At 33.6% G+C, this 14326-nt stretch overlaps 1 protein-coding gene across 3 annotated transcripts in view; it reads right to left on the bottom strand.

Moving 5' to 3' along the window:
- Window positions 1–432: 432 nt before the first annotated feature.
- Window positions 433–14326, bottom strand: part of AP3B1 (adaptor related protein complex 3 subunit beta 1) — a 309786-nt gene continuing 295892 nt past the window's right edge. For 2 of the 3 annotated variants that reach the window (XM_003759422.4, XM_031966179.1), the window contains exons 26-27: window positions 12436–12574; window positions 433–1173 (exon numbers count right to left, since the gene is read on the bottom strand). In XM_003759422.4, the coding sequence (XP_003759470.1) occupies window positions 1020–1173; window positions 12436–12574 (293 nt within the window). In that variant the 3' untranslated portion in view covers window positions 433–1019. Of the gene's footprint in view, window positions 1174–12435; window positions 12575–14326 lie in introns of those variants that run through there. The other variant, XR_004233861.1, reaches the window with a different exon arrangement.

The raw sequence follows: 14326 nt of genomic DNA, 5'->3' as shown, positions 1-14326 counted from the left end.
ATGTTTTTCATATACACTAATTTGGATGTTATTTCTGAAATCCATGTTCATACAAATAATTTTTCTATAAGCTTCATACTAAAGAAATTCAGTTCTCCAAAGCTGGACCTCCTGGACCATCAAAGATCAATACAACAATCTGAAGGGCAATTTGAAGAACTTATTCAGCAGCAAAGAGAGACCTTATAATCAAATCTCAAAAATTGTTGTTTTGTGAGTTGACTGTTTTGGAAGGATGGCTTTTATTCAGCAACACAAAAGTTCTTGAAAAACATTTATCAATTATTTTCTTTTTGACATTGGCCAAAGGTTGGAAGAGCTTTTCTTTTAGCAATAAAATCCTGGTGGCTCCCTTGCTTATCAAATCCTTTTAGAATTAATGGATTCCAAAAATAGGTGATGACTGGTTACCAAAGAAAAAAGCAAAGAGGCTATTTATATGCTATTTTATTTATTCTTAATCATTCAGAAAATCTGATGACAACAGTCATCAGCAAATGATTACAACACATGGAGATTCAGTGAACAACAGTATTTTGTAAATATTCCATTGTTCTCTTACTTAATTCCAGATATCTTCACTTCCTGTGCTAATATGTGAGATCAGCTAGATTCTCTTTCTCTTAAAAAATTTTTGTTTATTGGTGAAGGCAAATTGATTTCCAGTGAACTTTAATTATTCAATACTTATTTCATCAGAACTAGAAAAAGTCAAGGAAAAAGGGTAGAAGTGTCAGGGGAGATTATATAGCATATGGATTCAAGAGTTTAGATAACTGACAGTAAAATATATGCTCTTTGGTTAGCAAACCGAAAAAAAGGTGGGGGGGGGGGAGGGGGCAAGTACTGCATACATGATAGATACACACTAGCATTCTAAAGCAGGAGACAAGAATGTCAAGAGTGTATTCTTCCCCCACTGCCAGATGGAAGGGCTATTATTATAAATGAAAGGCAGCAGTAGTGGATGCCAGGCACTTTTGTTGTGTGCCAGATTCTGAGGTCCAGATGTAAGCAGGTTACCCCTGGGACAGGACAGGCTTCAGCTCCCGCAGTAGAATAGAACCAATCACCGTCTTCTCAGTGTTTATGATGAGCTGTGCTGTAGAGCCTTCCTTCAGCTCCACTGTGACTAGCATCAGTGACCCACTGTGCACAGTTTTAGCTGCAAATCTGGAGGAAAAAAAGTGAAGAGATCTTCATGATGAGGGGGAAGAAAGGAGACAGTATATTGTTCCTAAAGTCAAATGAGTTTAACAGAACTTTCCCCTCCCAAATGAAATAATCTGGAAGAGGATCCCTACTGCTAAGAAGCCCAAACCCAAGCATTCTTCAGAAAATTAATAAACTGTATAACATCCTGACCTTAAAGCTCCCAATTTAGAGTTTGTCAAGTGCACATAAAACAAAGACTCTTTTATTTAGAGGTTTAAATGTGAATCTGCATGTCAATAGCCTCTCATTTATAGAATAAGCTACTATAGGGGGAATTTTAAAGTAAATTAATTCATTTGATATTTAATACATTGCCCTCAATATAGTCACTTAAAATAAACACCAATTTACTTTCCTTCTCAATGTTATTTTCTGTCCATAAAGGCATCTTTCCAAGAATCTGAATTTTAAAACTCTGAATATTTGAAATAAAAACTGTTTATGAAAACAGTTGGTGGGTATATGTAAGGGAGGAAAAAACCTTTCTTCTCTACATATAGGAAAAATATTTCCTTTGAAAATGTTCATATTTGCATTAATGAAACCAGTCAAGTTGAAAGATTCAAATTCAATCTTTAGTGATGATGCCTTGAAATGAAATTGAATGAAAACAACCAATGAAGTACTTCCCTTTGTTGTAATTTCAGAACATTAGATTCCCCCTTTTTTCCTTTTGAATATGAGAGGAAATTTAAGGACTAATGTTCTATTAGTACATTCCAAGACACGAAAAACCTACTAATTACATGGAATTAAAAGCAAAACTAGCCTTTTAAACCCTGCAATTGACTGAAAAGCCATTTTGAACACAATGAACTTCTGTCAATCCTGCTAATTCATTCTGCATGTACAGCCAAGCCCCAGAGACAGGAAGGTAGGCAACTATCTAAGCTTCCATATCCCATAAGGAACGAACCCCACTTTTTTGGGGGGTACTCAACGACAAACCAGAGCACAACAAAGTTGTTGCACATGAGCTTTTGAAAACACTAACAAGTGTAGAGCAGGTCTGTGACCCGCTGTGACCCCACTTTTCAGGGCCAATCCCTTTTCCCCTTTCTGAATGACACGTGTCTGAATCAGAGCCATCTGCCTCAATTTGCGCAACATCTTCAGTCACAATAGGACCCAGTTAGCCCTGACAACAGCTCACAATACATAAAAATAAAACTGCTGGGCTGATAGCACACTGTGGGCTATTCAGAAGCAAACCAACTGGTCAGTGTCTCATGTCTGACAATTAGCATGGGCCTTGCACAGTGCCTACTGGGGTCCTCAGGGATCTGTTTAATTACCATCAACATAAAAGAGGGAGTTTATCAGGAGACACTCAAAAAAACTTCACTCCAGACTTAATTAAAATATTAGCCACTTAAGCAGGAAGCAGATTCTCTTTAAATGAGAAGTAATTTCTTTTTTGATTTTTTTAAAAAACCACATCAAAATCTCATAACACATCACTTTCATATTTTTTGGGGAAAGCTAACAGGCCATTTTTGGCCCTAAATATAATCATCGAGAATAGTCTCCCAACAATAATTAGAATAATGCATCAAAAGGAAAACAAATATGCTAATTTTGCTCAAGTGAAAATATTATCCACACTTCTAAACACTCTGGTTATTTGTAAAGGACATCAAAAAGAACAAAGTTTTTTCTGCTAAGGGAGGTAAGTAACTCTTCAACTTATTGGCTGAAGGTCAGAAAAGTGTGAGTGTGTGTATCAAATACATCATATATATATGTGTATGTGTGTGTGTGTGTGTGTGTGTGTGTATTTATGAAGCTCTACTACACACCAACTTACTTTCTGTTAGACTCAGTCTCAAGAGACTAGGCAATATGTGTTTAATTTCCATTTTGAGGATCCACACCTCTTAAATAACCTTTCTTACATGAACCTCATCACAGGCCAATGGGATTTTTTGGGTCCAAAATTCTGAGATATTTCTGCCTCCTAGGAAAATCACATTTGTGTCAAATTAGGTTACCAGAGGCTAGCTAATCACTTGAGCATCCTGTTTATTACAGTTACTTTTGTCTATAATCTTGGCCATTCCATCCATAATGTAAAGTCCCTTATTTCTCTAGTTGATTCTGACAGGTTTATAATTGTGTAAACAATAGTCTTATTAGTCCCTTTATTTACTTAACACTTGTGTCATGGGACCACAGAGGAACAGATTATGTCTGAATAGGAACACAAAAGCCCGTAGTTTTCAGTTTTAGTGCTGCATAGCCCCAAGGCACGTTTTTACTTCTTTTCTATTAAAAACTTAAAGTGGTAGAGAGCCAATGTTATGATAATGCAAAATTCATCAGAGACATGTGTCAATTTTGGTGTCAGTATGTTTATGCAGATTAAAATTAGTTTCTTGTACATGTTCTTTAAATTCTATTACCACCAAATTCTCAAAATGCTCTAACAAATAAGGACAGGAAAGAGACGAGGTATATATTTGCTCTGCAGTGGAATAATGCTAAACAAATCATTCCGGCAAGAGGGCTGTTAGCTAGTATAAAAGCAACTGTGTTTTTAACAAGGTCTCTATATTCTGGTGGGCACCAGTGTTGGAAGCAGTGCTTTAAAGAAGACCAGATCAGATGTTCTGATATTCTCATTTCACAGTTCAAAAAAGATGTATTTAATTGGAACACAGTGTGATCACAGTGTGGTTTGTTTTGGATTGTAAAAAACAAATGTATATGCCACACCCCTCCCCCAGCCTAATATGTCAGGGAACCATAAGCCTGACTACAGTTCCAACCTTGGACAAAGTTACTAATTTTTAGATGCAAGATTAAAGATCAGGAAGTCCACTGGCACCAATTATGCAGCTAAAAAAAGTGTCAGCCGAGATCATTAGAACATTTAGGTTGTACCTGGCTTAAAATATAGCCTACACTGGTGACACTTTTCTTCCTCTGGTAGGTGTTTGTTTCCATGTTGGATCAATATTATTTTGCTTCTCATGCATACTGAACATGTATGTTGACTTTGACCACATAAACTAATTTCCTTTTTTGGTAACTCTTACAATCTTCAAAAACCTTTATGCAGAACTTTTCTTTTTTAAAGAATACTATCGTTTTCTGCTCAATTTGGCCCTTTTCCTGTTCTGAACTTTTTCTTTCCTTTATATAAAGAAAAGCACATGCTTTTTCAAAAGAGATCTTGGTGGATGTGCAATGCTAAGCTTTTATAACAGTTCTTGTGATACAGGGAGGGTCTACTAGACCAACCAACCTCGAAAACCAGTAACAGAGTAAATGAGAACAAATAAGTGGGCTGACAGTTAAAAATGTATTGTCTATTTAAGATGGGTTCTATCTTATTAAGCGGTATTTTTCATAATTTTTCAATTCATTTCCTACCAAGTACTAGTTGCTTAATATTACTCAATGAAACCCAGGATTTCAGCTCTAGTAAACTTTACAGATCATTCTAACCATATTTTAAAAAATTATATATATGAAAAAATTGAGGACCAGAAGTGATATGACTTGTCCAGGATCATGCAGGTCATCAATAGCAAGAATATGGTTATATTTCACCTTGCCAAATGGATGACCACAGATATAAGATACTGAGATATTGGCATTTAATTTTTTGAAGCACATAAAACATATAAAAATAGGATTTTAAAAACAAAAAGAAAATAAGATAGATATTAAACACCAAATATGTTCCAATTTCCTGTAAAGTTCTTCTATCTGAACTAATGATAATTAGAGTGACCAAAACCAGTCAAATAACAACAAATGAGATAACAATAGTATCAAAAACATATTCTTTCATGCATTTAAATATATTTTCTCTAGTTTTGTGAAAATCTGTGTGGGGATTTCAAGTCCCCTTAGCTTGAGTGAATAAAATAATCTTTTATCTAAATGTAAAGCTATTTAGATACTTATATTAAAATAATCTTTAAAATGATATTTGTCTCAAAAGCTTCATGAATTTTCCAGGGTATTCCAAAACAGAATTAAAATAAAAACAAAACAAAACCCCAAAACACAGAACAAGATTTGCTAGAGTTAATGCAAACAGCTCTAAGACATGCTTTTTTCTTCTCTTGGGTAGCCTTCCTGGTCTCTGATTTTTCTATTCTGAGTTCAATTTTCTCCTGTTTTCTGTTCTACTGGTTACCAGAAGCTGTGACAATGGCCCACTCAGGCTAAAACTTTTTTTTTTCCTACCCTGTACATGAAGCCTTCAATTACTGCCTGCTGAAGCAGACAGAATCCTATTAGTAAGAAAGACGATCACAAGATGCAATGCCCTGCCCTCGCTGTACAAAAATAATTAGTCCAAAGTTGACAAATGTGTAATGAAGTTGCACAATGCTTGTATATAAGAAATCATGGCTTGAATTAGTCTCCTACTTCCAAATACCAAAGTGAATTGCTATGGGACACTATTTTCCAAAAAAGTGAATTAAATAAACACTTAAAAATTGTTACTATCTTATTAATTTAACTTAGCAAATCACAGCAATAATCCAGAAAATATTTTGAACAGTGAGAAAAACATATAAATTACATATTTTTGAAAACTGGATAGAAAATAAAAATACATTTTAAGAGACAACCCTAAGGTGTTTAATTAATATTGAGAGAAAAGTTTACATTTAATTCAAATGTCAACATCTCCCTTTTGTAATTTCCAAAATTAATCCTTTGATACCAAGATGTAATACACTCAGTTAGATAAAAATAATCTATCCCCATCACTATTTAGTGCTAGCTACTCTCTAGTCTGGTTTTTAAAGATACTAAATATCTCTATATTCTAAACCAACTAGTTTTTATTCAATGACATATTCTCTTTCTTCCACAGAGTAAATTCAATTTATTTCCCAAACTCTGAGGGTGGGAAGAAGAAAAAACCTACCCCCCTCCCCTTCCCTTCCTAAGGTGGGAGGGGAGGGGGGAGAGAAAGAGGGAGGAAACAGTCCACCCAGACTGGTGGGAGGGAGGAAAAGAGATTTAAAAACAAAAGAATTAAAACCTTCCATCACCAGTACCTTAAACCACAATTCTTAAAACCATTATCTCTTGCTTAGATTCTTTTTTTTTTTTTTTTTTTTTTTGAGTAGTGAAGAATATATCAGAAAAAAGCGAGGAAGGACACACTTTCTGTTATTTTTGACAGAAAACTGTCCTATTCACAAATTTTGGCCATCACAGCATAGTGTGCCTCACAAAAGATAAAATAAGAATGCTTTAATTTTAAAGTCATCATTCTGATTTAGTTGGCTTTACAAATATTCACTATGCCTTCTGATCAACAGTCAGCTGTGAAGTCCCTGCTTGATTTTTCAAATAATACCTACATATCCTAGTTCAAAGCAGTCAGACATAAAAGCAGTGCTGCCCTCTAGTGGACAACAACCACCTTGTGAAAGAACCATGGATTTTGATTAGCTTCAAGTCTAAACAGGGTCTAAAAACCTTTAATTTTATTTCAGGATCAAAGTCAATCAGATTCTGGGGGACGCCCAACCCACCACCACCTATACAACTCCAAAAACGAAGGGGGATTCCTGGAAGATAAAATAAGACACAAGAAATAAACTATACATTACTGGATTAATTGGGGCTGGGTTAGCAGAACAAGCCACTGATTTAAAGGATATGAAGGATATGTTCTTTTAAGATAGAAAATAATTATGTATTATATATAGGAAATTTACTCAATAAGGATCATCACATATGGCGATTAATGGTTATATGAGTCAAAGGGTTAGAGAAGAACCAAGCTCATTTTGAACACCACCTGAGTAAAGGTCACTCCTCACTACTATTATTCCAAGTCTGAAAGAACAAAACAAAATGCCTTTTGAATGTTTTAGGTTAAAAGTTGGATTGCATGTGACCATGGATATACTGTTCCACTTACAGCTTGGCTTTCCCTTAATAGCTAATAACAAACCTATTAGGTAAAAAAATTTAAAAATAACAATAATAATAACCCAATGGATAATACAAATCTATTCCACTAACATTATATCTATCTACAAATTAAGAATATTGTTTCTATTTCACAAACACAACAAATATCTGTACAATTAATAAGGGAGAGGTAGAACAAGACCAAGTCAAGAGTATAAAAGCAATAATGAAAGTTTTTCTGTAGTGTTAACTCAATAAACTAAGAAGTAACATGAAATCAGGGCAAGAAAAAGCTTTTAATCAAGAAGCATATTTTTTAAAAGGGCTAATTTATCAACTATGAAAGGACTAACACTGGGCAGTAACATAAATAATCAGCTATTCTTATCAACAAAACAAAACTTGTACCATTTAATTGTTATTATCTTATTAATTTGATTTAGCATATCAGAGCAATAATCCAGAAAATATTTTGAACAGGGAGAAAAATGTATAAACTATATATTTTTTAAAGTTGTAATGTAAAAATATATTTTAAGAGACCATCCTTGGAATTCTCTCTGGCTGAATGAGAACTTTGATTAGACTAATGATGTCAAGGGGCCACTAAACTATACATTAGAATGCCCATGAGAGTTTACTGACTTAGAAAATCACATGTTAACATTATCTATATTTTACTTTGTTAAATTTTTCCCAATCACATTTCAATCTGGCTTGGCCTAACTTGAGAGTGTTGTGGATCGCATGTTTTGGCAGCATGTTTGACACCTCTGGTTCAGAGTACTCAGAGTCTGAAATTTTTTGTTTCTTATGGCTGCAGGTTATTTTAAATCAAATTCTATGTAAAGATAAAGCTATAATGTACTACTGTAATTAACCATAATGTACATCTTGTTTGAGTACTTAGCTATTATGGAGACAAGAGTGAAAAAACTAAAATAGCTTTTATCTATTGCATTCACTAATCTTCCATCTACAAAAAGAAATATATTTATAAGGGAGAAAATTGGATGTGTAGTAGTGATCTCTTGTTTTTACTATTAGGTCTGATTATGTAGTCTGTACTTTGTTCTGCCATTTTTGATTATTTCAATGCTTATTAACACTTTTAGCACAGAATCAGCTAACTACATAAAAGATAAAACTCTAACCAGTTCATTTTGCTACTAATTAAAAACTCGGGTAAAAGGCAAGATAGAAAGGAAGTTGAAATAAGCAATACAGAGATTTTTAACTTTCTGAAAACTCAGCTCCTTCCTTTTCTCAGCCCTGCTTGGCTCATCAATAGTGAGCTCTGGAGATGGGGACCTTGCAGTAATTAATTCATTTGACTATCTTTTCTTAAAATGAATTTAATCTTTAAAAAGATCTACACATATACATTGCCACAAAGAGTCACTTCACAAAAGACACTGCCTACCATCACCACTTTTTCTGGTAATTCCCCCCTCCCTTGCCTTTCCCCCCAAAACAATAAAAGTTAAAAATTCATTTTCTATTAATTTCTGAAAGATTTAACTAGAACCTGACATATCAATTTATTCTGAATTCTGCATACTGTTTATTTACTTCTGTCAGTTTGTCTGTTAGTGTTGCCTGTCTTAGATTATAAGATTATAAAGGGTTGAGGATGTATATATATTCTCTTTGCATGGTACTACCACAGTTGAGAAGGCTTTCAATATTCATGTTCTCTCTCTTTCCCTTTAATAACTGAGTTGTCTATATTGTGGCAAAAACATACTGCCTTTTACTAATAACAGTCTTTACTGTGTTTTAATAGCAGAATTTTCACATAGCAAATCTGAGCCACAGATTTTCAAGGCATAATATTCTGATGGACTCTCATGCTACCACTCATTTTTAAAAGCAAAACTCTATGTAATGATAGAAGAATTTGATTTTATAACCAAAATAATTTTATCAGTTAATATGTTCCTTTAATGAATGACTATATAGGACCTATTATTGCTTTTTAAAATAAAGTGCAGAAACCATAATACATTTAATAACCTTTTTTTGTTCCCTCCTATCAGCAAGACTATTTTGTATAGGTACTATAGAAATTTCATTTTATTTATGTTTAGTCTTGGATAAACTTTTAAAATTTCAACTTTATATCTTGACATTTTTCTACTTGATAGGAAAAGGGGATCATTTTCTTACTTTTTTAAACAAAAATTTATTTGAATTTGAAAAGCATCAGTCTACCATGTTACTTGATTTGTATTTAATGCTATTCTCAAATCATTCATTCCAATGTTCTATAATCCAATGGCAACAGGAATTTTATCCTATAATGACAATCTATATAGATGAACGTGGGTATGTGTATACATGTGTCTATATGTGTGTACTTTTGATTGAATCAGTAAGTTCAATGGCAGATGAGGAAATGCCCTCTATCCATGTAGCTCAGCATTTTCCTGGCCACATAAGAGTCTTAGGAAAGTTGACTGAGACCCAAGTGATTATGTGACTCATCCAGGGTCACACAGCCAATAAATGTCTGGGGGCAGGTCTTCTTGACTCCAAAGCAGATTCTCCATCCATTATATTATACTGCCTCTCACACTCAGATGTTATTATTTTTAATAAAACATCAAGTAAGAAATAAAAATATATTGTATCTTCAGGAATTTCCCCCAAAACAAATAAAGTTTTAATGTTGAATTCTTGACATATAAAATCTTTAAATGTTTAAAAATGTCAAAGTGCCAGATTCAAATACTGCATCAGATACTTTCTAGCTGAACAATTGAGAATAAATCACTTAACTTTCATCATCTTCAGTTTTGTTATCTGTAGAATGGGGATAATAAAAGAATCTTCCTAACAGACTGTTGCGGGGATCAAATAAGATAATATTTGAACAAGTTTTTGCAAACCTTAGAAGTCTTTTTATTGGAAGGGGAGGAACTTGTGATTTCACTGGTAATGGGAATTCTTGGTTAAGGGAAATCTTTCCATCACTGCAGGTCAGCACTTCCTCCCTAATTTATAGTTTTCAATTTATAATCTTAGAGAACTAGCCTGGTGTGGCAGATAGTGCATTGGACTCAAAAGTCAGGGAACACATATTTGGCTATGTGATTCTGGGCAATCCCTCTGGCAAATAAAAGCTATAGGTTAAAAAAAAAAAAAGGTAATATTTATTAATAGGTCATTCTCAAAGCATGTTGTAAAAGAACTCAGAAGAATTTGTATTTTAACATTTAAGGTTAAATACAACACAAACACACAACAATAAACACAGTCCAATATGGAAATTAATAAAAAGTGTTGCATTTTTGAAATCAATACAATACAATAAAGGGACAAAGTGATAGCTTCCATTAGCTATTAATATAAAGTGATTTTAACTTGAAGAATAACACTTATGTCCATTTTATTCTAAATTTATAGTGCTTTTCATACAGAAAAGGAATACAAATCATCTAAGGAAAAACGATTCCCCGCCCAATGTCTTTATGGGATCAATACATGAAGAATTCTGTATTCACATAATCTATTCTTTCTCATTATGAAATTCCCTCAATCTCAGTGCTACTATAGATACACTTTGTAAATTGAAAGTAAAAGGCAAAAATTAGGAAGACAACTTAAGATTCACACAGTTAGTTGATATGGTAGTTGATTCACATAGTTAGATTCACATAGTTGTTCACATAGTTATCTATTATCCATATCTGTTGAGGTTTATCTCTCAACACCATGGACAGCCACATTTTGGCATTCATGACAGGGCAGAAACAAGAAACAATTTGCCCTATTACTGTTCGTAGTATAAAATAAAAATTGTCTGCATGTTTCTGATCATATTCTAAAAATGAATAGAAATAATTAGAAATAGAAATAGGAATAGAAATAATTCCTAGATAATTATTGTCTTGTATTAACTGTACATTAACTTGTATTAACTGTAACATGTTATCATGACTTTAAACATTTGAACTTTAGAGAGGTTCATGCCATCAGTCATGTCAAATAACAGCTAAACTAGCAGATCACACAGCTGGATTTCGGATGGTTCCTCAACAGGATCCTAGACTTGATTCTTGGCATCTCTGACACTGACCAGCTATGTCACCATGAACAAATGTCTCAACTTCTGCTAGTTCTAATTCTTTATGTATAACAGACAAACAGCAATACTTTTACTTATTTCACAGGTTTTAACCAGCAGGGAATTTCATTTTTACTTAAGTAAAAAAAAAAGTTTTTGGTAATGTTTGTTTTGGCATTCTAACAGCTTATATTATTTGTTATTTATAGAGGCACACAAATCAAATGTAATTGTATGCTCTATAAAATGCTGGAGATAATAGGGAACACAAAAACAGGGGGAAAAGAACTTATGGCACTTATTTCATTTTCTTTCTATATTTGGAAAACTGGAGCTTACTGTAAAATGAAGAAAATATTTATCCCTGAGAGGAATGAATCATCTATTATTTTAAAGGCTCATCTAGTTCTCATTATTGAACCATAGGATTGCATATCTATAATGGTACTGATAAGACTACTTTTTGAATTTAGGCCCTTTTAACTTCACTTAGTATTTTCATTTATATTCTTTCATTTATAATCCTGGAAAGCAGATAGGGCAGGTAATTTCAATTGATAAAAGAGGAAACTGAAACCTGGAGGTGTGGAAAGAATTGCTCATGATCCCCAGCCAAATGGTTTTATGGCTGGGATGTATTTCTGGTTTTGGTTTCAAAGATCATTGGATTTAGAACTGGAAAGAACCTTAAAGAACATACATTCCAACCTTCTCATTTTACAGCTGAGGAAACTGAGTGCCAAAGTCAAGTGACTGGCTTAAAGTCAAATCCTCTGAGACTAAAGTCAGAGCTCTTTTCATTAAACCACACTGCCTCTTCTCTGTAAAATGGCATTGAGGGGTTGGGGGGGAATAGTGTTGGACTAACACCTATTCTGCTTTAAAATTTTGTCTATAGTGAGAGAGCAAGAAACCAAACTTGGAACTCTTAACTGTCCCCACAATAAGACAGGAGTTCAGAAGTTATCTAGACTAAACAGAACCTAATGTGAACTTCTCCCACAATATCCTGGGACCAGGAGTCATGTAGTCTTTGCTTGGAAACCCCTAGGAAGGGGAAACCCACTCCCCTGGGAACAGCTCCACAGATTGTGTTTTTGTGATGTCATAGGCTGGATCCAATCACAGGTACCATTAAAAAGACAGACAAATATACCAGGGGAATATCATTTTCAAAAGACAAATATGAATCAAGGATTTTATATTTATATACATCCATATATTTTTATCACATTGTTTGTTAGTGAAAAAATTACCTATGTATGTTATCTTGTCCAGAAGGGACTATGCCTAGGTTGGCTACATTTACAATCTTCTGAAGTATCACAGGGGGAGTAGAATTCTGTGGTGAAGCAATGATTATAGCTGATGTTTCATTCATTCCTGTCAGCATTCCTGTAATATTAAAAGGAAAATCCGTTATAAGCTCATATCTTTATGCAAACCACATCTGAAAAAAAACCAATGCCTCCCAGCCTGTGTTTTTAAGGAGTTATTTTTATTAACAAAGTAATCCCTCAGAATGTATGCTATAAGTTAAATTCATAATAATTAAAAAATGAACTGCTACTATTTCTAAATAATTACATATTCCCATCACAGGAAAAATGTGTGGAAATATTATTTCCTGATGCAGTCAAAGCAATTTTCCCCCCTTAATGGATTTGCTCAAGTACTAAAGGATAAAATAGCAGAAATACAAAGATGAAATCTCAATTTCAGTTCCTTTAAAAATATAATCAATTAATCTGAGACTGCATAAACAAGCTTTTTCCCTTTCAGCTTATAAATATTCATTCAAACATATTTTATTGAGACATGTTAGTTGAGGGCAAATGATAGTGGATTCTGGAATTATGAGCAGCCATTATCTGAGGACTGTTTGTCCTCATGAACTCAAAACGATCAAAGTTACCTTATCAATGATTCACTCAGTTACCACTTGTCTTGTGAAAAGGTACATGGGTACAAGTTACACCTGATGACAGCTTTTTACTAACTCATGGGACTATAATTAAAGAATTACAACTTCAGCTACTCCAGGTGCAAAAACCATAAGTAGAAAATAAAAGAACATTTCAGTTTCTAAAGAAACATGCAATAATATTATTTTATATTATAGAAAGACAACTAAGTAAATTCAAATCTTGAACAAAAGGAGATGGGGTTAACACAAGACATGCCACCAATTTTGGAAAAAAATTATCTCAAAATTGTAATGTGAACAAACATACCATAAAGAAAAATGCTTGCTAAATTATTGCAACTTAGTACCTAGGTTAAAAGTAAAAACTAAGTATCACAGATTAATACCTGTGACTCACATGTGACACTGAATAAAAGTTGAAACTTTGGAAAAGTTTTAAATTTATATGATAATTTACAATGTTCACAGAAATAGCAATTTGATTCAAAACATTTTCCTTAAAAGCTCTCTCTCTATTTTCATTGCTGAGTGTTTTATTTGTATTAAACCTGAACCAAAATAAAGAGGAAACAAACTCTCGTAATTAGCAGTAGGAAGATACTAAAGGCCATCATAATCTGATTCATGCAGCAAAACATCAAATATGATTACCCAGCTTTGAGCAAAGAGAAGCTTTAACCATTATCAAAACTCTGAGAACAGTTATATTCTGTCTTCGACTGTTTAACTTTAATATTAGGCAAAAGCTTTAAAACCTACACAAGCAGTCAGATGTTGCTTTTAAGCCAAGCACAGTGGCTGCCATAACACTGCTGAGAGATGTGTGTACTCATTTAGGATTTAAACCTTCTCCATTAAGCTCTATTGAAGAGCGACTGCTGAATAAATGAATGCAACTATGTTTATGTTAAAAGCCTGTTTCCCGCAGCATGTAATTAAAGGAAATGTTGTACAAAGCCAGTACTTTTGTCAAGCTCCTGTAAATGGAAAGATGGATAGCACTCAGAGAGGTGAATGCATTGCTTCATATTTAACCTTAACACTCTTGTCATTAATGGTTTGTCTAACTTGTTCTATAAAAGACAAGGTACTGCTCCATTGAAGTAAAATTAAAAAAATCAACTAAACCATGCTTTTCAGAACAGAAGATTCATTATCGTCAGCTAATGTATTGGCATAAAGCAAAGTAACATCCTATCAAGTAAGGCACACATTCAATC

The sequence above is a fragment of the Sarcophilus harrisii genome, chromosome 1 (assembly GCF_902635505.1).
Source record: "Sarcophilus harrisii chromosome 1, mSarHar1.11, whole genome shotgun sequence".
NCBI classification, from domain to species: domain Eukaryota; kingdom Metazoa; phylum Chordata; class Mammalia; order Dasyuromorphia; family Dasyuridae; genus Sarcophilus; species Sarcophilus harrisii.
The sequence above is the reverse complement of the archived record's forward strand: the minus strand, read 5'-3'. Positions and strand labels throughout refer to the sequence as shown.